The sequence below is a fragment of the Phalacrocorax aristotelis genome, chromosome 8 (genome assembly GCF_949628215.1).
Source record: "Phalacrocorax aristotelis chromosome 8, bGulAri2.1, whole genome shotgun sequence".
NCBI classification, from domain to species: Eukaryota; Metazoa; Chordata; class Aves; order Suliformes; family Phalacrocoracidae; genus Phalacrocorax; species Phalacrocorax aristotelis.
Window position 1 is genome coordinate 1,437,806 of NC_134283.1, and position 27,157 is coordinate 1,464,962.

The following is a 27,157-nucleotide window of genomic DNA, read 5'->3' on the forward strand; positions in this document are numbered from 1 at the left end:
GGGGTTGGTGGGGAGGGCTGGGCTGTTTCCCCACCCCCCACCCTTTGCAGTCAGAGCCTCAGGGAGGGGTCGGGCAGCAGCTGAAGCGTTTGGATTGTTTTTATTTTCATATAAACAAGACAGAACCCAAAGCAGCATTAATTTAAAAAATAAAAAAAAAGAAACGAACAAAAGAGCAGGAAGAAGAGTGGGGCACATCTGGGGGGAGCGCCCGGCTGCCCAGGGCCCCCCGGTAGTGTCAGGCCCCGCCCCCGGCCGTGCTCCCCACACCCCGCCAGGTGCTGCAGTGCGATGGGGTGAGTCGTGAGCGGAAAATGAACCTTTTTTTTTTTGGCACAGCCGGCACGGCGGGTGGGGGAGCACAGAGGGGGGGGCCCTGCTGCCCCAGCCCCTCCGTGCCCCCTCAGATACCCCCCATTAACCTTCCTGTCCGAAATCCTCCGTGAATTTCTTCACCTTCAGGAGATCGTCAGCGTTCACGGTGGGGCGGGTGGTGGCCAGCGAGCGCAGCATGTCCGACTGCAAAATGTGGATTGGGTGGGCGGCTGAGACCGAGCACTGGGAGGGGTTCTTGTGGGGTAGAGACACCCCCGCCCACAGCAGTGACAGCTCTGCCCGTTTTGGAGGGGCTCTGGGGCTGCCACCCTGGGCTGGGGGCTGGCATCTGCACCCAACAGCAGCACTGGAGCTACCCAGAGGACCCCAGGCCCTCAGCACCTTGGGGGGCAGGTTGGGGGGCTCCCCTCGGGGAGAGAGGAGTCGTGCCCACCCCCCAGGAGCCACAGCCCTGGCCTGGAGCCAGACAGCTGTGCTGGAGGAGGAGGACCTGGGAACCGGCAGGGCCGGGGCCGCAGCATTGCTAGGCCAGCCTACGCCCAGCAGGATGGGTGCCCAGCCCTGCGCGGCGGCAGCACTCACCATGCAGACGATGGGCTCCATCAGCTTGTCGCTGGGCACCTCCATCCAGGTCATTTCGGTGGCGCCCGGATCGCCGGGCGAGCACGGCGTCAGGAGGTCGTCCACAAAGGCGCCAGGGGTGGTGCGGGAGGGACCGCGGACCTGCGGCAGAGCATGGCGCTCACGGGCGGGACATGGGGGACCATGGAACCCACACAGACCCCCCCACACACACTCTGGGAGCAGCCCCCACTCACCTTCTTGAAGTGCGTGGCCGACTGCACCTTGCGGACGGGCTGCATCAGGGCATCCCGCACAATGATGCTGATGTCGGCCCCCGAGTAGCCGTCCGTTTTCCGCGCCAGCTCCTGGATGTTGGCCTCCGTCAGGCAGTGCGGGGTGTTGCCCAGGTGCAGCTTGAACATCTGGGCCCGGGCTGCCTCCTCGGGCAGCGGGATGTAGATGCGCTTCTCGAACCTGCGGGCAGGCGTGGGGGGGTGAGCCTCACGCTGCCAGACCCTGCCGACGACGACCCCGCACGGCCGGGACCAGGGCACGAATTGGGTCCCGCTCACCTTCTCCTGATGGCTGAGTCCAGCACCCAGGGGATGTTGGTGGCACCCAGCACCAGGATCCCATCGCTGCTGTTGCCCACACCTGTCCAGGAACACAGCCAGAAGCTCAGAGCAATCCCCAGGGAGCCACAGGACGCACGCATCTGGCAGCTTCTCCCTTGCCTGCCCACACCGGCCTCCTGGCACCGCCTCATCCCCGCTCACCCTGCATCTGCACCAAGAACTCCGTCTTGATGCGCCGGGCTGCCTCGCTCTCATTCTCATTGCGAGATCCACAAAGCGAGTCCACCTCGTCAATGAAGATGATGGAGGGTTTGTGCTGCCTCGCCAGCTCAAAGAGGTTCTTCACCAACCTGGGCGCAAAGGCAGGGGCTGGGGTCCCCTCTCAGGGATGCTCCGCAGCGCCAACACCACCCGAACCCCACGACAGCCCCCGTTGAGAAGCCCTGTGCACTGCTGGCTCCTCCTGCTGCTGCTCGCCCCGGCAACCCCGTGCTAACGGGGTTCACCGATGCTGGTGGCTCCCCAGCCTGAGCTCCAGCCCACTGGCGGGGAGGCCGGGAGCCAGCCTGCAGCAGCCGCGCCTCCCTGCCACCAGCTTACTTCTCGCTCTCTCCCAGCCACTTTGACATCAGGTCCGAGGAGGACACGGAGAAGAAGGTGGAGTTGTTGGCCTCGGTGGCCACGGCCTTGGCCAAGTAGGACTTGCCGGTGCCGGGGGGCCCGAAGAGCAGGATCCCTCGCCAGGGCGTGCGCTTCCCTGTGACAGAGACCAGCGTCACAGCTGCCCCCTCCCCATTTGGGCCCACAGGGACGCACATCCCCACTGCTCGGGGTCACCTCGCGGGAGCACACGCTCGCCCTGGCTGCCGTGACTCTCACCAGTGAACAAGTGCGGGAACTTGATGGGCAGGATCACGGCTTCCTTGAGGGCTTCTTTGGCTCCCTCCAGGCCGGCCACATCACTCCACCGCACGTTGGGTTTCTCCATCATGATGGCACCTGCGAGGGGGCGGCTCTGCTTGTATGGCCCCACAGAGACTGGCACTGTGCTCCCAACGTCTGCCGAGAGCCGGGAGGGGCAGAGCCCCCAGCCCTCCCACACACACCTCCATCCCACCAAAGCCCCCACCCACACCAACCCCACTGTCCCTTGGCACGCAGGACACCATGGCGGCTCCCCGGGGCCCCCTCCCCACAGCCAGCCAGGCAACTTTGGGAGCCGCGGCCCCTCACCCATCAGCTGCTCCTGCAGCTTCTTCTTCTCGGGATTCTCGCCCTCGCTGTCGCTGTCGCTCCTGGGGAGAGGGGACAGGCGTCAGGAGAGGGACCAGCAGCAGCTCCGCCGTCGGGCAGGGGGTCCCCACAGCCCCCACGCACCCCTTGTTGTCATTCTGGGACTCCTTGACCGGCTTCTTGCCCTGCTTGTCCTTGCTGCGCAGGTACTCCTTCAGCTTCTCTGCCCGGTCCAGGTACTGCATGCACTTGGCTCGGATGCTCTCCTTTGCCTTGTCGCTGTGAGCCTCATCTGTGGAGACCCTCCGCAAGCATTACCCACAGCCCTGCGCCCCAGGCAGCAACCAGCAACGCCGGGGCTGCCACCGGAGCCTCCCACAACCCACCCACCCCGAGCCCTCCGGGCTGTGACCGGGGGGGGGGGGTGACACCGGCCCCGTCTCACATTTGATGGCGTGCAGGAAGTACTCCACGGCGTGCTGGTACAGCCGCAGCGCCTCCTCGTAGTTCTTGGCCTTGTCCTCCTCGGTGGCTTTGGTGACCAGCTCGATGGCTTTCTGCGGGGGTGGGGGGCACGGCGCCGTCAGCCGCCGGGGAGCGGCACCGGAAAAGGCCCGAGGGGGCCGGGCCGCTACTGCCGGTATAGGGTCCACCTCCCCACCCCGGCCGACCCGCCCCCCCCCTCCCCACTCCCGCAGGGAACGGCAGCACCCTCCTCCCCCGCTCCCCGCCGCCCGGGCCGGGCCGGGGCCGCCCGAGCGGGGCCTGGCAGCGGGGCCGGGCGAGGCCTGCAGCCCCGCGGCGGGGCGGGAGGAGGCCCGGCGGGGCCCCGGGGCGGAGTGCGGGCCCCGGGCGGCGGCGGCGCCCCCCACCCCGCGCCGTCCTACCTGCAGGGTGGACGTTGTCATCTCATCGCCCGGTGTCGCCGCTCCTGGCGCGGCCCGGCCCGGCGGCGGCGGCGGCGGCGGCGGCGGGGCCCGCGGGACCGGCCGCCACTGCGGCTGTGCGCGACAGCGCCCCCTGCCGGACCCCGCCGGGCTCCGCGGGGCGGGGCCAGCAGGGGACACGCCCCCTCGCCTCCCGAGGCACGCCCCGCGCGGTGCGAGGGAGCGCGCGCGTGCAGCCCTGCGCGGGTGTGTGGGCACCCCTACACCCCCCCCCCCCCCCCCCCCCACCCCCGGTGTGTAAGTGTAGGGGAGGCGGGTGCACCTACAGACACCCCTACGTGTGTGTGAGTGTGTGCACGCGCACACCTACCAACCTGTGTGTGCACACAGGCACCGCCCCGCCACACCCATGTACCCCCTGCAACCCCCGTGCACACCCACACCCCACGTAGGCTGGTGTATATACCTGCACACGCACACACCCCACACCCCTGTATGCGCGTGCACCCATGTACACACCCCTACAGACACCCCTATGTGCGTATGGGTTTGCACAGGCACAGAGGACCCGCCCAGCCACACCCATGTACCCCCCCATACCATCTGCTCGCCCTCTGTGCACACACCATGGCTGCAGGTGTACACGTCTGTGCACGTATGCATGCACGCGCACACCCCCCCTCCCCCCAGTGTGGCTGTGCCCTCATGCACACCTACAAACACCCCAACGCGTGTGTGCCCGCACAGGCACAAAGGCACTGCCCAGCCACACCCATGTACCCCCGTACTGCCTGCACCCCCATGTGCACACCCACACAGGTGTACAGCACATACCTGCACATATACACCCCGCCCCACCCCCGTATACACCCCCGCTGAGCCCCCATGCATCCCCCCCCCAGCCCTAGCCGGGGGTCCCCAGGCGGGCAGCAGCCCCTCGGGTGACCCAGCCCCGCTCCAGCTCACTGCCAGAGGGGACTGGGACCAGCATCACCCACTGGGTGACACCTGAGGGGAGTGGGCCACCTGCCACTGACCCCCATCCTGGCCGTGCACCCCCCCAACTACCTGCGGGTGTTTGTGCCCCCCCCCGAGCCGAGCTGGCCCCATTGCTCCTGCCACAAAAGACCCACCCAGTGCCCCCCACCCCTGTGCCAGGTTCTGCCCAGTGTGTACCAGTTGCATACTGGGCAGCCCAGACCTGCCATTCCCCTGCCCATGCGGTACTGGGAATGACCTGCCCTCCCAGGGGCACCTGCACACCACGACACCCCAGCCCCCCCCGCCCCCCCACCCCCCCCCACCCCAGGCGCCCCCAGAGCGAGACTCAGAGACCCCAGAAAAGGCAATCTGATATAAATAGCGATTTACAAAGAATACAAAAATAGAAGGGGCGTGCGGTGCCCGGGGCCGGGGCGGGGGCCCTGTAGTGCTTGTGTGCGAGCCACAGCCCAGGGCTGGGGGTCCGGCGCCCCACAGCACCCACCGGCCCCCCACGACACCCCACAGCCCCTGGCTAGCGCAGCCCCATGGGAAGCAGAAAAATGTGCAGAGGAGTTTGGCTGAGGGGAGGCCCCGGGGTGGGGGCTCCCCCCAGCACCCCGGGGTGCAGGAGCTGCCCCTCCCAAAGAGAGGGAAAGTACAAAAAGCGAAAGTGCATCAGTCTCCGCGTCCTGCCCCAAACCCGCAGGGGCCTGCAAGCCCCCTGGCAGCGGGGCCAGACCCGCACAGCAGCTCCAGGGCAGGGGGCACAGGCTGCAGGGGCTGGGGAGGAGCCATGGGGCAGCATAGCTCGGGGGGCAGCAGCCCCTGGGGGCTCCCCCGGCAACCCCAGCCCCTTGGCCCAGGGCAGCAGAGACTCAACATTTGTTTTCTGGCTTTGGGAGGTTTGGGGGCTCGCTGCTGCGCCCTGCCCCAGCCCTGCGGGCAGCAGCAGGGGCTGTGGGGGGCTGAGCCCCTGCCTGCACCCCAGGGCATGCCGCAGAGACAAACGAGCACCCCGGGGCTCGGGGCAGCCCCTTTTGTACCCGTGCGTGGCCCAGTAAGACAAGTGTGTGTCCCCCACCCTAATGGGGCACGGGGACCCTGCGCTGCAGCAATGGGGTGGTGTCTCGCGGCTCAAGCCCCATCTGATGCAGGGACGTCACCCCCTTTGGGGGAGCCCCAAGGCAGGGAGGGCGCTGGCTCCCCAGACGTGGGTGGAGGGAGCACCGGGGGTCCCCCAAGCTTTGGGGGCGGGCTGGCTCCGCTCCAAGGCACAGGCGGTGAGATCAGCAATGGCTTCAGGCCCGGGGGGATTAAAGCTGGTGTCTGTGCCCTGGCCGCCCCCAGCACCAGGGGGGCCAGGACTGCCGGTATAGAGCAGGAGAGGCTCACCTCCTCCCAGGGCAGCCCCCTGCCATATCCCCGGCGGCCCTCAGGGCAGGGAGTCCCGGCCCTGGCAAGGCACTGGTGGGGCAAGAGGGGTGGGGGGGGGTCCCTCCACTTTCCCCGGCTGGTTTGTGATGGTGGGAGGCAGGCGGGGGCCGCCTACGCCAGCAGCCCCATGCGGGTGACTTTGGCTGAGAGGAAGGTGTGCAGGATGAAGACGATGGGCTTGGGGCAGGAGTGCAGGTCCAGCGCCTGGGAGGGAGATGGAGAGCGGTGTCAGCCCCCCAGCCAGCACACCAAACCCCACGGGGTCACCAGGGGTCTCGCAGATGGGCTAGGGGGCTCCCGACCAGCGGCACCCAGCGAGTCCAGGCAGCCGTGATGCTGCAGGGATGAGGGGAAGCAGGAGCCACCCCTGGAGGAAGAACCCCCTCCTCACCAGCTCCCCCTCAGGGCCCCCGAAGTCCAGGTAGAGGGTCCTGATGCCATCGTCCGCTGACATCTTCAGCTTCTCGTAGGGGTAGCGGAAGAGGACGCTGCCACCCGGCTCCTCCCGGCAGATGGTGAAGCCGCCCTCGTAGTGGATGGAGAGCTGCACCTCCTGCCCGCCCAGCGTGCAGCCTGCGGGCACGGGCAGGGCTCAGCCCCCACTGCCCGCGAGACCCCCCAGAGCGGGGGCCCCCACCAGGCTGCCCAGGTCCTGCTGCACCCCAGAGCCCCAGGAGAGAATGGGGCAGCCCCGAGGGTGTCCCCCACCCCAGCACTCACCCACAGACACCTCCTTGATCAGCTCGGCGGCAGCGTGGCAGCCCTGCACAAGAACGCGCGTCCAGGAGGAGAGGTCCCGGTGGGTCTCCACGCGGAAGACGTGCATCTCCACACCCTGGCGAGAGCCCGTCCGGGTGGCGAAGGTGAGCTCCGAGCCCAGGGCGGGTGAGCGGCGGCCCGAGCCCGAGTGGACCAGCCTGGGGCGGGGGGAAAGGTGGAGCGGGGTCAGGGGCGCAATGGCAGTGCCAGCACTGTGCCGCCCCATGCCCATCGGCGTTCTGGCATCTCCCTCCCTGCTCCGGAGGGAAGGCAGAGCCAAGATGTGAGTAGACGAGGCGGATGTGGCTGAGGGGAGCCGGTCCCCAGAGCGCGCAGGCGGATGTATCCAGCCCCACCAGCCCACCTGGTAGCCACCAGCGGGTAGCTGTGGCAGGGGGAGGCCCAGGCGTCCCTGGTCCAGGGCATGCCGTCGTACAGCAGCAGGTCCTTCTCCGTCACCGCCATGAGGACCGGACGCCACTGCTGCCGCCCTCCGTCCAGGCGCGCCTGGAAGAGACGGTGAGGGTCACCGGGGATGGGGGGCAGGCACCTGCCGCTGCCCGGGCCCCTGATCCCTGCACCTGTGTCCAGGCTGACGCTAAGGCAGCAGCTCCGCACTGCCAGGCTCTCAGCAGCGTGCACGGAAAGCTGTGCAAGGCGCCGCCAAGGGCGGCCACCCTGGAAAGCTGAGCTGGGAGCAGCCCCCAGAGGATCCTGCCGCTGGGGCTGAGCTCACCGCAGTGCCCAGGCACACTGCGGCTCTTGGGCAGTGAATTCACGGAAGAGCAAGCGGCTGATGAGCATCTCCAGCTGGGAAACCCCAGCAGGAGAGAGGGCTGAGGGCACGGGAAGCACTGCCCTCACCAGGGCACAGCCGGCTGGGGCACAGGAGAGCAGCCAAGCCCAGCGCCCAGGTAGGGCTCTCCAGCAGCCGCAACCACATCCCCGTCGGCGCCGCCGTCCCTGGGGACAGTGCCAGGCCTGTCCCCATAGCAGCATCTCTGGCACAGCCCCGGCGGCACGTACCTGCTCGGCCAGCCAGGCGATGTGCTTCACCTCCCTGCCGCCAGCCGCGGCGCCGCCGGTGCCCAGCATGGCGTTGAGCTCGGCCAGGACCTGGGGGAGCAGGGCGGTGATATTGGCGTGCAGGGCCGTGAACCAGGAGTGCGCCGTCGCCGTGTCCTTGCAGCGCAGGATCAGGGTGTTCCTGCTGTCCGGCGAGTGCAGCTCGATCAGCCTGCGAGGGGACGCGGCGCTGGGTGGGACAGGAGTGGCGGCGCCCGGCTGAGCGTGCCCCTGCCCGTGCCCGGCCTGGCAAACTGGCCACACTGGTTTGGGGCTCCGGCTGTGCCGGGGAGCTGCCAGCACGATCTGGCAGCAGCCCTGCTGGCAGGCAAAGCTGGGGGGATTTGCAGGGCCCCCCTTTCCGTAGGCAGGGGAGGCTGCCAGCCACCACGGGGTGGGGCTGGGGGGAGCACGGCGCTGCCCTGGCTTCAGCCAAACCCCATGGACTTTCCTTTCATGGCTCAGCAGGGGACGCAGGTCATGCCCATGGTGAGGGGCAGCCCCCAGCCCTGTCCCGCGGGGTATGGGGGGCGTTCACAGGCAGCCCCTGCCCTCACCTGTTCTCCAGGTCAGGCATGCTGAGGTTCCTGGCGGCGAAGCACATCTTCAGGGGGATCACCTTGCGGTCGCGGGATCCCTGGTGCTGCGGGGAGCCCGAGTCCTCGCTGCCGCTCAGGCTGGGTGACTGCGGGGCAGCCCCCTCCCACGGCAGGTCCGACACCAGCGAGGGCTTCTTGATGTAGGGGGTCACCTCCCGCATGAACTTCACTGGGGATGGAGTGCGGGGACAGGTTAGGGCCGGACCCTGCACCCCTACGCTGCAGCTCTGTGCCCCAGGGACACACTGACCGTGGGGGTGTCTTTGTGTCACCCCCCAGCAGGCATAGGGTCTCAGCCAGCTCTGGGGGGCTGCAGGACCTCCCCCAGCACAGCCCATGCCCCAGGGAGCTGAACTGGCCCCCCGGCATTGCGCTGCGGGCAGCAGGCAAGGGACAGGCAGCAGGAAAGGGGGGACCCTGCCTTCCCAACCCGGGGGTGCTGCAGCCCAGGAGCCCTGGGGACTGGGGCATATCCCGGAGGGTCCCACCCTGCCCCGACACAGAGATGTCCCAACTAAAGGACAGGCGCTGGTGGCTCATCCCCGTTACCGGCAGCCGGCGCGGGCGTAGGAAAGGGAAGGCGGCGCAGCACAATGGGGCTGGGCAGGAGGTCAGGCTGCAGCCCATCCTGACCCGCCCGGCCGCCGCGCTGCGAGGACGGCACCGGCCAAGTTTCCAGCGCCGCAGGCGCTGACGGCGGCTGACCCCGCGCTGCTGCTGACGCCTGCCAGCAGCCTGCCTCTGCTCCAGCAGGACAAGGAGGAGGAGGAGAAGGGTTTGCAGCCAGGACATCCCGGCTCCACGTTCCTCTCCAGGCCAGGCAGGAAGGAAGGAGGCAGCGGCTCCTGTTCCCCCCAGACTGTCCCTCCCTGAGCACCACCCAAGCCCAACCAACGCCGAGACCCAGAGAGGCGCCAGCACCCCGCAGCCCATCCCAGCTCCAGACGGGCGAGCACAGGGAGCCTGGCTCATCCAGCCTGCGGTGCTGCCGTGGGCTCTCCGGTGCCAGCGGCTATGCCAGCCGCCACGCTCGGGGAAAGCCAACGCCTTCAAGATGTCAGGGAGCGTCAGCAGAGCCGCCTGCCAGAGCGGGGGGGAGGCCGTGCGGGACGGCACGCTCGGCCAGGCAGGAAAGCTGCAAGCGAGCGCCGACAGCAGCCTGGGACGTGGTGCCTGCAGCCAGCGCTGGACCCCCGCCCACCGCGCTCCCCCCTGGACGCGGCTCCCCGGCCGGCACACATGCCGTGAGAGAGCCGGGAGAGCCGCCCGCCTGCACCAAGCCCCCGCAGCCTGTCCCCAAGTAATGGGCTGGGAACAGCAACATCCACATGCCCCGGGGCAGCGGGGAGTTAAAACAAACAAAAAAAAAGCAAATAAACTGTAATCTGCCAGGAAGCAAAGCTCCCCGCTGCTCAGGGAAAGAGGCCACGGAGCCGGCACAAGGCCACACCGCAGCCAGGCCACCCGGCCCGCCGGCGCTTTGCCGGAGGAGAAACGATGGCGGTGGCGGAGCCCAGGTCCTGATCCCATCCAGTCGTGCCGCTGCCGCACCCCACGGTCCCATGGACAGGCGCGTGCCGTGGCCCAGGGCTCGCCCGCTGCAAATCCCGCTGACGCCTGCCTGCAGCGTGGGCAGGAGATGCTGGCAGGGCTGGGGAGCGGGCAAGGCCAGCCCCCCGCCCTCCCGCCAGATTTGCTGAGCTGAGCAGCACAGCGGTGTGGGGACGTGCTGCCACGAGGCGCTTGCCCTTGCTGCAGGCAGCAAACGAGTTAATATTAGCCTCCCGCCACGCTGATCCCGGGATTACTGCCGTCCCCGTGCACCCCTAATCCCGCTGCCTAGCCCGGCAGCGGCGGGCGGCACCGCGGGGCAGCGGTATGGGCGGCAGCTTCCGCTGCGGGGCCGCTCAACAGCTGTTTGCCAGATGTGGGCACCTGTGTCTAGGCCTGGCCAGGAGCCCAGCGTCCTCCAGCCAGCCCCCAGCAGGGCTCCAACCCACTGTGCCGGTGCCAACCTCCACCGGGGCACAGCCACCACCTCCCCGAAGGCCAAGCTCACCAACAGCTCCCAGAGCCAGCGGTGTGGGAGCCCAAGCATTGTGCCATGGCGATGCCGGAGGAGCGTGGGCTTGGCGGGGTCACGGCCACGCTGATGGCTCTCGGCGGTGGCTGGGACCAGCCAGCAGCTGCTGCACTGCTGAGAAGCATCCCCTGGCACTGAGCAGATGCCCGGCACCGTGGCCGCTGGTGGGGACAGCAGCAGAGCCAGCTCCCTGCTTTCGGGGGGTACAGCTACGGCACGTGCAGGAGCATGGAGCCCCCTGTGCCGGTGGGCACAAAACTGGCACCGGGGCAACGGCACCTGCAACAATCTCTTCTGCTTCTGGTGAGCCGGCAGCCGGTACACAGCCACCCCGGCACAGCCACCGCCGCCCCGCCTACATGTTCACCGCAGAGGAAACCCTGCTGCTGCCTGCACCCCTCGCCCGACCTGCCGCAGGGAGGTGGCAGCTCCGGCTGCAAGGCAACGCTGGGTTAGCACCAGCCTCGCCGAGGCCGAGCCCCCCCCCACACTGCCTGGACGGCATCGGCCTGTCCTTGGGGCCGGAGCCCCCTCCTGCCACCGGCACCCAGAGGAGAAACGCCGCAGCAGTTTCCCCACATTCGCACATGGGTTGCCTCTTGCAATCAGCCTTCCTCTTCGCCAGCTACCAGGCCTGTCCGGGGGCCGGCAGCTCTGCCCACAGCTCCCCCAAGAAGCGGAAGGGCTCCCTTCCCCCAGCGTGCCGGAGGTGCTGTGCGCCCACGGCACCCCGGGAGGAAGGCGCCCAACATGGGTCCCTGTAGCCAGACCCAGCGTGCAGGGCAGGGGCCGCCAGCCTCACCGGGGTGCCGGCACAGTGCTGGTGCTCCTGCACTCTACCGCTGGCCCCGGCGAAGTGCCGGCACTTGCCCGCAAGCCCTGCCTGCCAGGGCAGTCGCACCTCCAGGGGCTGGCGAGGACGGGTGGGCCGGGGCAGCAGAGATCTTCCCCATCTCCTCTCCAGGGCTGGCAGCCACTGGCCAGTGCCCGACGTTCTCTCCAGGCCATGGGGCAGCCACAACCATCGCACAGGCAGCCCCGCAGCCCCCCAGCAGTGAGGAGCACCCCGATGCTGGCTCCGGCGGGAAGGGAAGGGGCGGCTGCCGCGGCACCCGTGCCCGTGGCGGAAGCGAGGGACAAACAGGCCACGGGGCCGGAGCTCCTGGGGGAGAGGATCAAACAGGTGGGTGGCGCGAGACGGGAGCGGGGGAAGGACGCAGCGGGGAGATGGCAAGGCCAGCATGGGGGAGCCACAGGGACTCTCGCTACCTCCGATGGCGGACACCGACCTGTCGGGTGTTTAACAGCCAAGCCCTGCGGCTTCACCTCGGCCCCAGCAGCCAAGTCACACAGAGCCACCGTGTGCCGGGTGCAGCCATGCCAGGGAGCCCACCCGCCCACCCTCCTGCTGGGGCAGCGTGCCGAAAGCACCCGCCGACGGCATCAGCCCAGCCGGCCACGGGTGACCAAACCCAGTGTCCGCTGAGCGTCGCATCTACAGAGCAGTCCCACGCGCCGGTGGACAAACGGCTTCACCAGGATACCAGGACAGCGCGTGTGGCACCGCTGACCTGCGTAGACCACCCTGACCCGTGGCACGGGGGGCTCATGCCCTCGCCGCTGCCCAGGGCGCGGTGCCCCACGGCACGAGCCCCGTGCCGCACACCGCCGGGCCAGGCGGGTCCTGCCCGAGCTTGTCGGGCTGCCGGGAACAGGTCGGGCAGGAGCCGGTGGCTCGGCCGAGCCAGCTCCGAGCCAGCTGCACCGTGGACACGGAGCCCCCGGGGGACACAGAGCCCCCGGGCAGAGCCCAAACCACCACCCCCCCAGGGACACAGGGGCCAAAAGCGTCCACTCAGGGGGCTCCCGTCTCGGGGGGCGACACACCGCAGCCAGGGGACCCCAGCTCTGTCCCGGGGGGACAGAGTCAGCAGACGTGGCCCGTCCCCGTCCCACCACAACAAGGAGCGCCCGGCTGGGAAGGGGACACCCCGGTCCCCGTCCCAGGCGGGGACACACCGGGAGGCAGCACCGGGGTCGGGGGTTTTTGGGGGGGAGGCACATACCGTGACTGGGGTGGGGGGAGCGGGGTCCCGCAACCGGAAAAGGGACCCAAGATGGGGTCCGGGAGCCCGGTGACAGCGGCAGAGGGGGGTCGGGAGAGCCGGTAACGGGGCGGGGGAGGCACCCGGGGAGGGAACACAGGGGGCCGGTAGTGGGGAGGGGATAAGGGGTGGGGGGGGTTAGCCTGTACCTTCGAGGATGACCTCCCTCCCGGCTCTCTTCAGCGCCTGGACGGCTTGATCGTGCGTGGCATCCCGGAGATCGACGCCGTTAACGGCGAGGATGGCGTCGCCCAGTCGGAGCGCCCCGCTCCGCTCCGCCGCCAGCCCCGGGAAGATACGCGAGATGAGCACGGGCATACGGTTCTCCCGACCTCCCTTGATGCTGATACCGAGCCCTCCCGCCTCCGCCTTCACCACCCGCACCCTCCGCACGCAACCGGGCGCCGCCTCCGCGTTGCCGTTAAGGACGCCGTTAAGCACCGCCGTTTCGCCGCTTCCCGGTTCCGCCGTCAGGCTCAGCGCTTCGCCGCTCAGCTCCGCCGCCACCCGCACCCAACGTTCCCGCAGCAGCAGCTCCAACAGCCCCGTTTTGCAAGCGCGGGTCCACACGGCCATGCCGCCGCCGCCGCCGCGTACCGGGACAAGGGGCGGGGTCTGGGGGAGGGGGCGTGGCCTACTTGCCACACACCCCCCGCCCGCATGGCGCGCTGCGGTAGGCTCTGCGCAGCGGGGGAGGCGGGGCTAAAACGCCCCTCCCCTCCCTCCGGCGCGACCAATCGCAGTAGCAGAGGCAGACCCTCGCTGCTGCTGCGATTGGTCGCGCCGGAGGGAGGGGCGATGAAGCCCCGCCCCACTGTACTTCCCGCCCCGCTCTCCATTTCCCCGACTCCGGCTCAAACCCGGCTTAGCAAAGCTGCGCCCCGCACTCCCCCGCCTATCCTATTTCGAAGGGACCCCTAGCCCTTCCTCGGGTGGAGAACATCCTTTGAGGGTGCAAGGACGGGCCCGAAACCCTGCTCCCTCCAGGCCCTGCCGGTCTGACGGCAGGACTAACTCCGGTCCTGCCAGGGAGGGTACCAGCCCAAACTGGGTACTGGTGTTACTGGAAGGGCTGGAGGAGAAGGTGCACGGCATACGGGTGCTGAGCACCAGAGATTGCTGGCTGGCTGTCCCTCCAGAGCCTGGCTCAGTAGGGAATGGGAGCTCACCAACCCACCCAGCTGCCAGTTGGTGCAGGGAGAGAACACCAGGAGCCAGTGCTGCCCAGCGGAGAGGCCAGCGAGAAGGCAGGAGGATCCAGGGTGCCACCTTGTCCTTGCGGCCCTGGGAGAAGGGCTAGCATGGGCAGGGGAGCCTTAGAAGGTGGCCGCGTCCTTGTGGGCTTAGGCCAGCGCCAGCCTGACCTACTGCTGCGATACCAGGGAGCCCCACAGGGCAAGGACAAAGCCCGAGCCCGCAGCTGTACGGAACAGCGGGGTTTATTCCTACAGCACCCTAGGACAGCAACACACACAGTTTCTGCGGCTGGAGCAGTGTGTTCTGCTCTCAGGTGCCAAATTTCTTCTGTTGGATGGGTAGCGGCAGCTGGGTCTTGATGTCGATGATGGGCCGCTCCACCATCACGAGGCAGTTCTCGTCCAGCAGATCTGCGAAGAGCAGGGGCTGCGGGGCAGGGAGGGGGGAGGAGGTGAGAGCAAGGTGCCAGCCCTGCTCTGCCTCAGCTTGCCAGCCTCAGCCATGCAGAGCTGCCCTGCAGCCGGCTCCAGCTTCGCCGTAACCGGGGACACTGTATGGGGCTGCGTGCTGCAGGAGCTGCTGGGCAATCGGAGCCCATGAAATCGCAGCAAGTGGCTGCACTGTGATGGGGACCGAGACAGAGTTCTGCTCCGCTGCTTGGGTGCCTGGCACTGGTACGGCACTGGGAGCGACTGGGCACAAGAGCTCGTGAGGCCACAGGCACCACGGGTGCAGGGCACCTTGCCAGCACCCCTCCTCGACCCAGCACATGTCCAGCAACAACCTCACTCACCTGGAACTTCTTGCAGATCTTGAAGGCGTGGAGCTGCCGCTGCCTGGCGGTCTCCGGGAGCTGCTTCAGGGCGCTCTGGTTCATCAGGAGGGCACTGTTGTCTGGCAAGGGCTGCGAGGAGAGTGCATGGCACATGTCAGCGCTGCCTGGACCACTGCCGCCTCAGCACTGCGCAGCCCCCCTCTGCTCCTAGCTGGTACGGGGCCATCTAGGCCGGGCAGGGGAGATGCCCTGGGTACAAACCCAGCCCTCCCGACTGGGCACACGGGCTCACCAGGGACTTGTCGAGGACGCAGAACATGTAGATGTCGTGGAGAAGGATGTGCGAGGGCTTCTTGGGATTGAAGGTGATATGGGTGATGGGCGAGTCCCTCTCCAGCCAGACCTTGTGCAGCCCACAGTTCTGCACCATGCGGCTCCAGGCCGTATACTCCTTCTTGGGGATGCTGAACTCGAACAGCTGGAAAGGCAGGAGAGGGGAAACAGGATGGCTCACAAGGTCCGGTCCTCCCTGGCATTGTCCCCACGCCATCACACAGGCGCCCTGCACTCCAGCCAGGCTGCGAGCGCTGCGTTGGGGACAGGCTCCTGCCAGGGACAGCAGGCAGCGAAGGCCAGCTGGGTCCCTGCACCTGCCCGGAGCCGCGGCTCTCCTGCAGAGCAGTGCAGCCAGAAAGCCCCGAAGGCAGGGGGAAAGCTGTGGGGAAGGGGCCAGGGCCACGAGGGCTGTGGCTGGGAGAGCTCCTACCTGCTGGTCCGAGTAGGCGATAACGAGGTTGTTGGTGAGGGGGTGGATGGCGAGGGCCGTCACCGCGCAGCTGTACATGGGCACTGTGCAGTGGTGCTGCAAGGCAGGAGGGCGGAACGCTGACGTGAGCAACCAGGGCCACTTCCCACACACCCACCTCCAGCCCTGCTCTAGGGTCGTGGGGATCCCTTCTGGGGAGGCGTCCCACACACTGAGCCCACGCTCACCCGGTCCCCCAAGACAGAAGGGCAGCAGGGGTCCTTCCTGCAGCGCCCTCCAGCACCTGGCCCTACCTTGAAGCATTTCAGGTTGTAGATGTGGATTGCCCAGTCCCCTCCGACTGCAGCCAGCCACTGCCCGTCTGCGCTCGACGCCAGCAGGTAAACGGCCTCGGGGGACCCTGTGGGAACACCCTCACCAGCTGTAACGGGTGCTTGGGCCTGCAAAGGCACAAAGAGCCCCAGACCCAACCCCAGGAGATGACCAGACACACACAGAATCATAGAATAGTTAAGGTTGGAAAAGACCTCTAGGACCGTCAAGGCCAACCCCCAACCCAACACCCCCAGACCTCCTAAACCATGTCCTGAAGTGCCACAGCTACATGTTTCTGAATGCCTCTAGGGATGGTGACTCTCCCACCTCTCTGGACAGACTGTGCCAGTGCCTGACCACTCTTGCAAGTGAAGAAGTTTTCCCTAATATCCAATCTAAACCTCCCCTGACGCAGCCTGGGGCCGGTTCCTCTCGTCCCGTCACTGGTGACTTGGGAGCAGAGACCAACCCCCCCCTCACTCCAGCCCCTCTCAGGCAGCTGCAGAGAGCGAGAAGGGCCCCCCTCAGCCCCCTCTTCTCCAGGCTAAACCCCCCCAGCTCCCTCAGCCACTCCCCATCAGATCTGTTCTCCACACATGCTCTTGGCACCCCCTTTGGCAATCTGGGCACCCCACTCCCCTGCCCCTGCCAGGCCGCGAGGGCGGCACAAACACAGGGCAGAGGCTGTCGCAGGGGAAGGACTCACACGCCCCAGCGCAGGAGAGAGGGGACGCGCTCGGCCCTGCACACCCCTCTGTGCCCGCAGCGGGGACGAGACTCAGAGCCCAGGGACACCCCAGCACCCGCCGCCTCCCCACCAGCCCGAACCTGAGGGCGGCTGAAGCGTGCGCAGGTGTTTGCAGCCCCCCGGCTCCAGCAGCTGGAGGATGTGGACGGAGTCTCGTGCAGAGGCGATGAAGAGGCTGCTGGAGTCAGAGGAGAACTGGAGCTGGTAGGATGGGAGCAGCAGCTTGGGCACTTCGGGGACCTTGAAGCGGGGAGAAATCAGCGCTGGCAGTCATCTACCACTGCTGCCCTTGCTCCCTGTGAGCGACATGGGCTGTGCCAGACCCCTGGCCACCCACCGGCCCTCCCCAGCAGCGGGGCAGCCCGTCACCCTCGTCACCTTCTTGATACTGACGCCATCACCCTCGTATTGCACTCGGTAGAGGTGGAAGCGGGAGGCTGTGGAGTAGGCGACCCAGCTGCCGCAGGGTGAGACGCAGCTGCAGTAGATGTGCTCTGGACCCTGGGAAAGCAGAGGGGCTGAGCGGGGCCCGCCCGATCCCCCGGCAGCCTGGCACACACAGCCAGCTGTCAGAGGGAGAGCAGAGGCTGCCAAGCCCCCTCCCGCAGTGGGGCAGGCACGGGGGCAGACCGTGGCCCCGGCTCGGCCTTACCTTGCTCTTGATCTGCACGAGGTGCTCAGGCATGCGGCGCAAGGGAAGGACCTCGCCATCCTTACCTGGCACAAAACCAAACCACAGGACACATCAGTGATGGTGGGAAAACTACATGAGCCCTGTCAAGCAGGGGAGCGGTACCCAAGGGAGACCCTAGACCCTTCCCCAACCTCCCCCAAGGCTGAGCTCCCCAGGGCCTGGCCCAGCTCTGCTGGAAGCATGAGCACAGCCTCACGCCGCCTGTGCAGCCCGTGCCCAGGCACACACTGCTCTGGGAAATGCAGCCCTGCCCATGGCCGTCATGCCAGTGCAGGGCTGTGGGGAGGACGGGGCCCAGGCTAAACCACCCCTCCGCTGCCCAATTGGCAGGACAGGTTATGCCCAAAATCCTGCAGGCAGTGCAGGGCTCACACTGGAGCGCTGGGCCTTGCAACTCACCAGTCTCGTCGGTGGAGCCAAGCCTCCAGAGCTCCAGGTACTGGGAGAACTGGAAGAGGAGCAGCCGGGCTTTCCTGGCACAGGAGACGAGGCGTCGCTGCGTGCAGAAATGGGCAGACTGATGCGAACCCGCAGCCTGGCAGACAGGGCTGAGCCAAAGCCGAAATGCCCTGGGGTGACAGAGACGCCGGGGCGGGGGAAGAGGAAGGACTGGGTCCCACGGGATGGGAGCCCAGAGATGGAGACCCAGCAGGACCAGCAAGACGAGCTTGCCAACTTCTACCCCCTCACTCGCTCCATAGCAGGAGCTTTCAGAGGTGCCAGGGCTGGGGAGGGGACCCAGTGAGGCAGGGAGGGGATCCGGTGAGGCAGGGAGGGCCAGCCCTGCTGTGAGTGGCACTCACGTGGGGGAAGGTGAATTTGCGGAGCGCTGCATCATAGCCCTTCTTCTGCATCTTCTCCATCAGCGGGCGGATCACCAGCTGGGCATCCAGCCCTGGAAGCCAAGCAGAGGTCAGCCAAACCTGTACCAGGCGTGGGGACAAGACCCAAGCCCTCTTTGTGAAGGTGCCCAGCCATACCTCCGGAGATGAGAGCCGTCGAGCTGTGTGCCACAGCTCGTACGTCGTGGGTGTGATGCTGGAAGGGCTTCGTCCGCACCCAGCGCTTCTCCAGGCTGCCCATCTTCACCGGCAGCAACTGAAATTGGTAGGTGGCCCCGGTAGAGGTGCCCACAACGATACTGTCCTCCTCCTGGTGAGAGAAACAGGGACGGGACTTGTGGGAGCAGACTGGGAAGGAGAGGGCAGCACCAGAGGCAGGCAGGGACCGGCAGCCTCGCTCCCAGCCCTAACACCGATCCAGGCAGCTCCTGCCTGAGTGCCTCCGGCCCCATGGTCAGGAGCCCCAATGGGCCCTGGCTGCCTTGGGGAAACTCGCCTACCTCTGACACAGCCAGTGAGAGGACAGACGAGGTGCTGACGGCGTGGGACTCCAGCAGCGTCCCTCGCTCCCAGTCCCAGAACTGCACCCTCCCAAAGGAATCCGAGGTGATGACGGTGCCGCTCGAGAGGAAGCCAATGCTCCACACGATGCACTCACGCTTCACCTTCTGCACGTGGTAGTTCACCATGATCCTCTGGATGGTTTGGCCTGAGAGGGGGGAAGGATGGCTGGGGCGGTGCTGGCGGTCCCCAGGGCAGGGGAGAGGGGCAGGACAGGCTCGCCTCCTGGGGCAGGAGTTACCTGAGCAGACATCGATCACCCGGACGGCATCGATGGAGCCGGCTGCGATGTGAGTGCCTGACGGGTGCCAGGAGAGGCACAGAATGCGGCCTGCAGGGAAGGAAGCTCCAGACGTGACCCCGTGAACTCAGAGCCCCTTGGTAACCAGGACTGGGGCAGCCGGGACGGACGGAGGGACAACGCTGCCAAAACACCAAGCCCTCCCAGACTCACCTTTCCGCCTGTCCAGGTTCCGCTCGAACTGGATCCCCCCGGGAACAACTTGGAAGAGCTTAACGGAGCCGTCCTCACAGCCGATCTGCGGGAGGGTTGGGGTCAACCCCAGCGGGATGGGCAGACCCTCTCCCTCCACCGCCCCCGCTCCGGGGCAGGGAGAGCCATCCCGGTGCCGGTGGCACTCACCGCCAGCTGCGTGCCGCTGCCGTTAACCGCCATGCTCCAGATGGGCCCCCCGCAGCCGTCCACGGAACGGGCCACGCACAGCCGGGCCAGGTCATACTCGGTGATGTCCCCGCCGAGGCCGGCCCCGAAGAGCCGCTCTCCCGCCGCCCAGCACAGCGCCTCCACCGACCGGGCTTCGTGCCCGGGGATCGCCTGGGGAGGGACGCCCGTCACCCGCCGCACGGCACGGTATCATCTGGTATGACTCGGTAGGACCCGGTATGGCCCCGTAGGATCCGGTAGGACCCGGCTCAGTAGACCCGGTACGGCCCGACCCAGTAGGGTCCTCCGGTAAAGCTCGGTACGATGCGGTAGGACCCGGCCCGGTAAGATTCGGCACGGCCCGGTAGGACCCGGTATAGCCCGGTACTGCCCGGTGCGGCCCCCTCACCTTCTCCTGGAAGTAGTTGGCGGCGAAGTTGTAAACCTCGACGGCGCCGTCGGTGCGGGCCAGGGCCAGGCGGCCGCCGCGGGGCTGGTAGGCCAGGCAGCGCACGCCCGCCGGCACCAGGCCGAAGAAACGCACCCGGTGCACCTCGAACTCCCCCATCCCGCCACCGGCACCGGCGCCGCTCCGCCCCGCGCAGGCCCCACGTGCGCGCGGCGCACCCGGAACCGGAAGCGGCCCCCCCTCCCCGCTGCCACGACCGGAAGTGGAAGTAGAGGCGCGGCGGGAGATTCGGGCGGCGGCGGCTCCGGCCCGGCCAGGGTGCGGGGTCGGTGCGGGGGGAGCGGGGGGAGCGGGGCGAGCGGGGCGGGAGCTTGAGGGGGGCGGCTCCCCGGGGCTGGGAGGCGGGAGGGGCCCGGCCCGGCCCGGCCCAGCCCCGCACCACCGGAGCCACTGGAGGGCACCAGCGCCCCGCGCACCGGCGGCCCAGGAGGGGCTGGGGGGGGTCTCTGGGGCCCGGGGCGCGTATGGGCGTACCGGGAGGGCCCCGTGTCGGTGCTCCCGCCGCCGCGGGGCCCGTCCCGCCGCTCACCGCGTCTCTCCCGGTGCTTTGCAGGGCCCCGATCATGGTGCAGATCGTCATCTCCAGGTGAGGCCGCGGCGGGCCGCCAAGCCCCGGGCAGGGCCGGGGCCGGTGGGTGACGCTGCCCCTCTCACCCGCAGCGGCGGCGGCAGTGACGGCTTGGCCCGGTGGGTGCTGGTGGAGCTGCAGGGCGAGGTGGAGCCCCGGCAGAGCGGGGGGCTGGCGGGGAGCCTCCTGGGGGACCTGCACTACACCCGCGAGGTGAGGCGGCGTGCCCCGCGTCCCCCGGCACAACCCCGGCTCTGCCCGCCCTCACTCGCCGCTCTCCCCAGGGCGTCCCCGTCCTCGTCGTGGGCCACCACATCCTCTACGGGAAGGTGGTGCAGCTGGAGAAGCCCTTTGCCGTGCTGGTGAAGCAGGGAGCTGGCGAGCCGGGCACCGCGGGGCCACACGCCCACTACACCGTCACCGCCCTCATCAAAACCAAGCTCCTCTTCAAAACCCGCCCCAAGCCCATCATCACCAACGTGCCCAAGAAGGTGTGAGGACTCCGGCCAGGGTGGCTGCGGGCTCCACTCTGCTGCTGCCAGGGCTTGGGGCGATCCAGGGCCAGCCCCAGCCTTGTCCCTGCCCTGGCCAGAGGGCTCAGGGCTGTCACGGGGTGCCAGGCCCTGGATCCAGGCACCCAGAGCCCCCTGGGTCACTTGCCCACCCTGTAATTACTCCATATCTGAGAGCTGCCGTGCTCCGGGGCACAAAAGCGGCTGCCATCCTGGGTGAGAAGGGTCCTGCTGTGCAGGGACCACCTCTGAGCCCCGTCAGGGCTGTCCCACCCCATCCCCACACACTGCCCTTTCTCTGTGCAAGTCTTTATTTTGACAAACCAGTCAGGATATAAAAACAGACTTTTTCCAAAATACAAAAAAAACCCGCAGGTTAAAAAATAAATAGATTTACAAACAATTAGCAATAAGTATGAATACCAAAGAGCTACAAAAGTCTTCTAAAAAACCTCGTATTAAATTAAACAAAACCATCTAAATGCTTGATTGTAGAAAGGTTTTTAAGCCCTGAAAAAAAGAGGGCCGAGGGGAGACAGCCAGGGGGGCTCCCTGGGGAGGGGGGAGGCTGGGAACTGGCTCTTCCTGCCCTCCTCTGCATGCCTGAGCCCAAAACCCAGCATCTCCCCACTGTCTGGATGGACGCCGGGAAGGTAGTGGGGTTGGTACAATGGGGCCGCAGCCCCATTTCCCCCTACTTCTGTGCACTGGGGTCCCCCCCCTTGGCTCTTTGGCGAAGCTGAAGGGAGGCGCTGCCCCCCCCGGGACAGCCGGTCCCCCCAAAAAGGGCTGAAGGGAGCCCTGGGGGCTCCCCGCAGGTACGTGCCTGCACATACATCAGCCGTGGGGCAGAGGCAGGCAGCACCAGCCAGCGGTGCCGGGGTAGACGGTGCCGCCTGGGGCCGTTCTGCCGTAGCACCGTGGGAGGGGGACCACGAGGTCCCCATGGAAAGCACCAAAGGGTGGAGGGCCCCACCGTGGCAGTGGGGTGGGGGGAGCCGGCCAGCAGCACTATGCAGAGCACATGGGGATGCTCCGCACGGCACCAGCTTGGGGCTGATGCTGCCATCACCCCCTGCAGCACTGAGGCTGTGCCAGCCCGGTCACGGGGCAGCCCCAGCTTGGCCTCATCCCTGCGAGCTTTGTACAGAAAAATGAATATAATAAGGAAAAAAAACCCAAAACAACAACAAAAAGCAAGACTTGATCAGAAATGTCGTGGTGGGCGCGCTCAGCGCTGCCCAGCACCGACAGCTCGGTGCCAGCCGCGCCGGGGTTGATGGTGGGCAAGGAGGGGACCAGTTGCAGTCGCGCCGTCCCCGGCACACGGGGCCACCCCAGCGTTTTCCGCGGTCAGACCTCAGCAAAGGCCAGCCCGCACTGCTCCTGCCGCTTGCCGCAGCGCCGGGCAACGATGGCCAGGTAGAGGGTGAGGAGGGCCACCCAGTAGCAGGCGTAGAGGATGGCACCCGAGATAAGGAAGGCCACCTCGGTCTCACTGAAGAGGTCCTGCTGTAGGCGGTGTAGGCCAGCCCGCCTAGCAGCACTGCCACCCACACCGACACCGGCAGCAGCCCCACGAAGTTAACCACGATGGTCCGGCGCCCTGAGGTGCCCCAGCCGGACTTGTTGATGGTGGCGATGGCGAACATCTTGGCGGGCAGCAGGCTGGACATGTTAGAGGAGGGCGTAGAGGGACATGAAGATCATCTCGGCGTTGCCACGCAGAAGCAGGCGTAGGTGGCCTTGATGATCCCCACCAGCTTGCACTGTCAGCAGGAAGAGGAGGATGTTCCAGATGCGGCCACGGTAGAAGAGCTGGATGACGGTGGCGATGAGGAAGAAGGGGAAGAAGCCGGTCACCACGGACTCGTAGGTCATCCAGAGGTGGTGCTTGTGGAACCACAGGGCATTGTAGAGCCACTCGCGGAAGTAGGATTTGCTCCAGCGGGTTTGCTGGTTGAGCCAGCGCAGGTAGCGGGTGGGCGTCTCCGTCAGGCACTTGGAGCGAGCCGTGTACTTGGTCTGGTAGCCCAGGCTGAGCACGCGGTTGGAGAGGTGCCGGTCGTCCCCGAAGCTGCACTTGCTGCCCAGGAAGGTCTGGTGGTACCAGTCCTCGAGGAACTGCTGCAAGCAGGGCGTTGCGGTACATGCCCAGGGGCCCACTGATGCACTGCACGCAGCCGAAGTAGGACTGGCAGGCGCGCTCCACGTTGAAGGCCATCCAGTAGCGCACGCTGCTCAGGAAGGAGATCCACGAGTCGTACTTGTTCAGGATCTGGGGAGGGGACGGACGTGAGCCCCGGCGCCACTGCAGTCCCCCCTGCCCCGGCACCCTTGTCGCCCCGGCGTGCCCTCCCTCGCATCCAGGGTACCTGGACGTCGCCGCCGACGCCGCCGACGCGGGGGTCAGCCTCCAGGATGCGGAGCATCTCGGCAGTGCAGGCGGGGTCCAGCACCGTGTCTGAGTCACACACCTGGGGCAGAGGGAATGTCGAGCCCCGCTCCCGCCGCCCACGGCCGCGCCCGGCAGACGGCCCAGCCCGCAGCCGGGCAAGCCCGAGCCGCGGCCGGCGAGATGAGGCAGAGCTCTGGAGACCGGCAGGGCAGCAGCAGGGAGCGGAGCGCCCCACGGTGCCCAGCTACTGCTGCCCTGGGCCACCCAGCCCTGCGATGTGCCCCGGCCACTGGCACCACGGTGGGACCTGCCGTGGCCACCACTCTGCACCATGACATAGTGTCCCACAGGATGACACCAGCCTGGGGCACATCCTGCCCATGCTGCAGGGGATGTGGTGAGGAGGTGATGCAAAACCCTGGTGCGGGCAGCGCTCAGCCCCTTGAGCTGCTCTGGTGCCAACTCACCCCCAACCCCGGGTGCTGGTGGCTTGCAGCCAGCATATGGGGCTGGACCCAGAGCCAGGCAGCTGGGTGCTGCCATGGGCTCCCCAGCTGCTCCCGCTCTTCCCACAGCCCCTCTGCCCCACTGTGTGGGCAGGGCCGCTTGCTGCCCACATCCCTCCCACCCGCCCGGCCCGTGCACCCACCTGGATGTAGTCCACGGAGTCTCCGAGCGCCCGGAAGGCTGTGTACATCACCTCCCGCTTCCCGCCCCACTTCTGGAGGATGCAGGAGTAGGTGTTGCCGCGCACCAGCGCCTGGACACGGGGCCAGCCCTTCCCGCAGCCCAGCCTCCGTCTCTCCCTCGCCTCGTGCGTGGAAGTTGCTCCTCCAGACATAGCTGCCTGAGCCCTCAGAGCCCATCACGTCGTGGAAGATGTCCAGCATGTAGGTGTCGTCGGGGCCGTTCCCGTCCACCACCATCACCACTTTGAGGTCGGGAAGGCAATGCGCTTGACGGAGTGCAGGCACTTCTTCAGGTAGTCGGGATCCTCCTGGTAGGCGGCGATGCAGAGGGCTACGAGCGCCCCAGCCGCACCGGCCGCCCCTCACCCCGCATGCGCCGGTGCTCCAGGAAGGCAAAGAGGCTCTGGATGAAGAGGTGCAGCCCCAGGATGGCCCGTAGAGCCCGAAGGAGAGGTAGTGCTTCTCCGTGTGGATGAACTGGTACCCGGTGACGTAGGCGGCGAGGATGCCCCCCAGCACCGCCAAGGCGAAGAGGCTGGTCCCGATGACGCGCAGGGCCGTAGAGAGGCTCACTGGCATCTGGGGGGACACCGGGCAGTGTCAGGGCAGGGCGAAGGCGGCGGCACATGGCAGGACCCAGAAGGGGAAAGCAGGGGGACCCTGCTTCTCTGCCACCCCACGGCCACCCGTTCCTTGACGGTCACCGGTTTGGGGGTGAGACCTTCCCAGAGCCTCCAAGGGGCCGGGTGGGGTATGGGGGTCCCGAGCATCCCACAGTGCGTGGTATCTGCACCCACAGCCCAGCCCCGTCCAGCCGAGCAGGGATGCGGCTGCTCCGGGGCAACGGCCGGGCTGGAGGACAGGGAAGGGCACGGGGACGTCAGGGACACCCGCAGGGTGTCCCCAGGGGAAAGGCCACTCAGAGCCCCCGACCACCCGCGGCAGGACCCCCACCCGCTGCGGATGGGGACCCGAGCAGGCGGTGCAGGCAGCACGGGCAGGCAGTGGAGGCAGCACGGGCAGTGCAGGCAGCGCGGGCACCCGCTCCCGCCCGGTAGCGGCGGGGACTGCAGAGCTGCACAGTGGGGCACGGCCGTGGGGCTGGGCGTGCGGGGAGGGAGGGGCGCACGGCCAGGTGAGGGGGAGCAGGCAGGTGAGCGGGGGGGGGGCGCGCATGAACACGTGAGGGGGTGCAGGCAGGGGGTGCAGGCAGGGGGTGCAGGCAGGGCGCAGAGCCAGCCCGGGGAACCCCCGCACGACCGGCAGCGCCCCTCGGGGCAGCCCCCGCTCCCTCCCCAAACCGCCCCCGGGCCCCGCAGCCCCCGGTGCCGGCTCCGCGCTCCCGGTCGGTGGGGCCGCGACCGGGACTCACCGTGGTGGTGCCGGTGCCGCCGCTGTGCGCCCGGCCTGGCCCGCGCAGCCCCTTTATACGGGCGGCGGGGCCGGCACCGCCCGCAGCCCGCGGGGGCCCCGCCCGGCACCGGCACCCCCGGCACCACCACTACCATCGCCACCCGGCACCACCGGCGCCGGTACCGGCACCCCCGGCCCCGCCCGCAGCCCGCGGGGCGGGCCCCGCCCGGCACCGGCAGCACCTGGCACCGGACCCCAGCCCCGCACTGCGGGAGCCGGCACCGGCACCACCCGCTGTGCCACGGGCACCGGCACCGCGCCGCACAGGGACCGGCCACAGCTCGCCGGCCGGGACAGCGCTGGGTCACCCCAGGGTTCCCTCCCCGGACCCCCCCGGGACACCCCACCTCACCCAACCCGCTCTTGGGGCCCCTCTCATGACACCCACGTGTAACCAGCATGTCACCTCCCCGTGACACCTCCCCGTGTCACCGTGTCCCCCACGGCTACGAGCCCCAGGGATGCCCAGGGCCCACCCACCGTGTCACCCATAGCCAGAGGGTCCCAGGGCAGGACCAGGGACACCCTGGGGATGAAAACCCTGTGCTGGTCACACACGGTGTCCCTGCAGCGGGCTGATGGCAGGGACAACCAGCCCTGGGAGGGGACCACACTGAGCCCAGAGGAGCTGCAGCCTTGGCTTTGAGCTCAAATCCAGCGCTTTTAGGTTCCTTGCTCTGATACAGGCCGCCGTGTCATGCTGGGCTGGGAGCCGGGTGCAAGGTGATGCCGGGATTAGGCCCAACCCTCCCAGCCCTGGGAGCTGGGGAAGGGGATCCCTTCGGTGGGAACGCCCCAGCCAGGCGGGTCCCCTCGGCTGAACCCCCCGGCACCGTGGTGATGCTGGGGGGGAATTCCCCAACATAGGTGCCAGAGCAGCACCCGGAGTGGGTGGTGAGGAACCGGTGAGCCCATGGACAGCAGGGACGGGTCACGGATGCACCAGGACCCTCAGCACTGCCGGTGGGGCTCTCACATGGCCCCAGCTGAGCCAGGCAGCGGTGGGGCGTGGAGGTATGAAACCCAGCGCGGTGGGCTCAGACCTGGCGTGGCCATGCCTGTGCCACCACTGCGGTGCTGCCAGGCACGTGCGGGGTCCCCGTGGCTGCAGGCACCCATCTGCGGGAAGCAGAAAGGGGGACAGACGCAGCATGCCCCCACCCCACAGCCCTCCCCATGGCCCTCCGCAGGGAGCCAGCCCCGGGGTTGCTCCGAGACCCTTACCTTTCGGTGTGCCCACAGCTGCCAGGCGCCTCTCCCCGCTGCCGGCCGGCGGCTGGCCGCAGGAGCGCTGCCCAAGGTGGAAACCAAACTCCCTCCTCCTCCGGCACAGCCGCCTCCTTGTTCCCCACTGCAGGATGCCCAGCCGGCGCCTGGCCAGCGGCATCAAAAGAGACTTTTCATTCAAAAGATGTCCTCTGCCGCTCGCGGCAGGCCCTGGGGAGGCACAGCCGGTACGGCAGCATCCCGGCACGTGCCGCCGGCCCAGCACCAGCACCGGCACCGGTGCGGGTTGGCGGTGGCGAGAGCGAGGAGGCGCGCTTGGCCGCCGCCGCTCTCCGGTGAGGACAATGCACTGCCCGTGCACACCCGGCCGAGCGGCACGGCACGGCACGGTGAGGTGTGGGCCCAGCGCAGGCGGCTTCGCTGGGGGTGGAGACAACAAGCCCCGCACCCCAAACCTTGCAAGGAAGGGGGGTGCCGGGCCCCTCACACCATCCCGGCACGGGGCAGCTGGGAAACGGGTACCCAGGGCTGTGCACAGCCAGGCTGGGGGCTGCCCAGTGTGAGGGGGCTGCCCAGCAAGGGGCGGGGGTCTGGGCTGGGTCCCCAAGGGCCCTGATGTGACCCCACAGCACCCGTCCCCAGCCCTGCTCCCCCCACAGTGGGTGCACGGCAGCTCCTGGCACAGAAGCGGGGCC

General features: G+C 68.0%; 5 protein-coding genes and 1 long non-coding RNA gene across 8 annotated transcripts; 1 reads left to right on the forward strand and 5 right to left on the reverse strand.

Moving 5' to 3' along the window:
- Positions 1–81: 81 nt before the first annotated feature.
- Positions 82–27,157, reverse strand: VPS4A (vacuolar protein sorting 4 homolog A). Its single transcript, XM_075101118.1, has 12 exons — positions 27,150–27,157; positions 3,596–3,672; positions 3,154–3,265; positions 2,853–3,000; positions 2,709–2,770; positions 2,355–2,474; positions 2,076–2,232; positions 1,677–1,825; positions 1,473–1,554; positions 1,155–1,374; positions 919–1,059; positions 82–519 (listed from the first exon to the last, which is right to left on the reverse strand). Exons 2-12 carry the CDS (start codon positions 3,614–3,616, stop codon positions 418–420), a joined length of 1,314 nt encoding a protein of 437 aa, XP_074957219.1. The 5' UTR covers positions 3,617–3,672; positions 27,150–27,157; the 3' UTR covers positions 82–417.
- Positions 4,936–13,247, reverse strand: SNTB2 (syntrophin beta 2). Of its 2 annotated transcripts, none has more exons than XM_075101095.1 (7): positions 12,774–13,247; positions 8,395–8,605; positions 7,799–8,009; positions 7,137–7,279; positions 6,734–6,930; positions 6,405–6,586; positions 4,936–6,217 (listed from the first exon to the last, which is right to left on the reverse strand). In XM_075101095.1, exons 1-7 carry the CDS (start codon positions 13,198–13,200, stop codon positions 6,125–6,127), a joined length of 1,464 nt encoding a protein of 487 aa, XP_074957196.1. In that variant the 5' UTR covers positions 13,201–13,247; the 3' UTR covers positions 4,936–6,124. The 2 variants fall into 2 exon arrangements, with proteins under 2 accessions (XP_074957196.1, XP_074957195.1); XM_075101094.1 differs by having other exon boundaries at positions 7,799–8,027; positions 12,774–13,230.
- On the reverse strand, positions 9,803–12,763 carry LOC142060819 (uncharacterized). Its single transcript, XR_012661946.1, has 2 exons — positions 10,496–12,763; positions 9,803–10,057 (listed from the first exon to the last, which is right to left on the reverse strand). It is a non-coding gene; the product is annotated as an uncharacterized LOC142060819 (long non-coding RNA).
- Positions 14,048–19,823, reverse strand: UTP4 (UTP4 small subunit processome component). The gene is made up of 16 exons (XM_075101103.1): positions 19,596–19,823; positions 19,166–19,357; positions 18,977–19,061; positions 18,764–18,853; positions 18,462–18,670; positions 18,100–18,271; positions 17,923–18,014; positions 17,519–17,615; positions 17,078–17,142; positions 16,804–16,926; positions 16,506–16,665; positions 15,656–15,762; positions 15,363–15,458; positions 14,889–15,074; positions 14,615–14,725; positions 14,048–14,247 (listed from the first exon to the last, which is right to left on the reverse strand). Exons 1-16 carry the CDS (start codon positions 19,752–19,754, stop codon positions 14,131–14,133), a joined length of 2,061 nt encoding a protein of 686 aa, XP_074957204.1. The 5' UTR covers positions 19,755–19,823; the 3' UTR covers positions 14,048–14,130.
- On the forward strand, positions 19,822–21,217 carry CHTF8 (chromosome transmission fidelity factor 8). Of its 2 annotated transcripts, none has more exons than XM_075101131.1 (4): positions 19,822–19,913; positions 20,209–20,241; positions 20,316–20,436; positions 20,508–21,217. In XM_075101131.1, exons 2-4 carry the CDS (start codon positions 20,219–20,221, stop codon positions 20,718–20,720), a joined length of 357 nt encoding a protein of 118 aa, XP_074957232.1. In that variant the 5' UTR covers positions 19,822–19,913; positions 20,209–20,218; the 3' UTR covers positions 20,721–21,217. The 2 variants fall into 2 exon arrangements, with proteins under 2 accessions (XP_074957232.1, XP_074957233.1); XM_075101132.1 differs by having other exon boundaries at positions 19,834–19,920.
- Positions 22,000–24,424, reverse strand: HAS3 (hyaluronan synthase 3). The gene is given in 12 exon segments (XM_075101112.1): positions 22,000–22,249; positions 22,252–22,414; positions 22,416–22,462; positions 22,465–22,498; positions 22,500–22,868; positions 22,870–23,013; positions 23,111–23,212; positions 23,783–23,902; positions 23,904–24,079; positions 24,082–24,159; positions 24,162–24,254; positions 24,257–24,424. Coding segments are annotated over 12 exon segments (1,632 nt in total). The 5' UTR covers positions 24,402–24,424; the 3' UTR covers positions 22,000–22,088.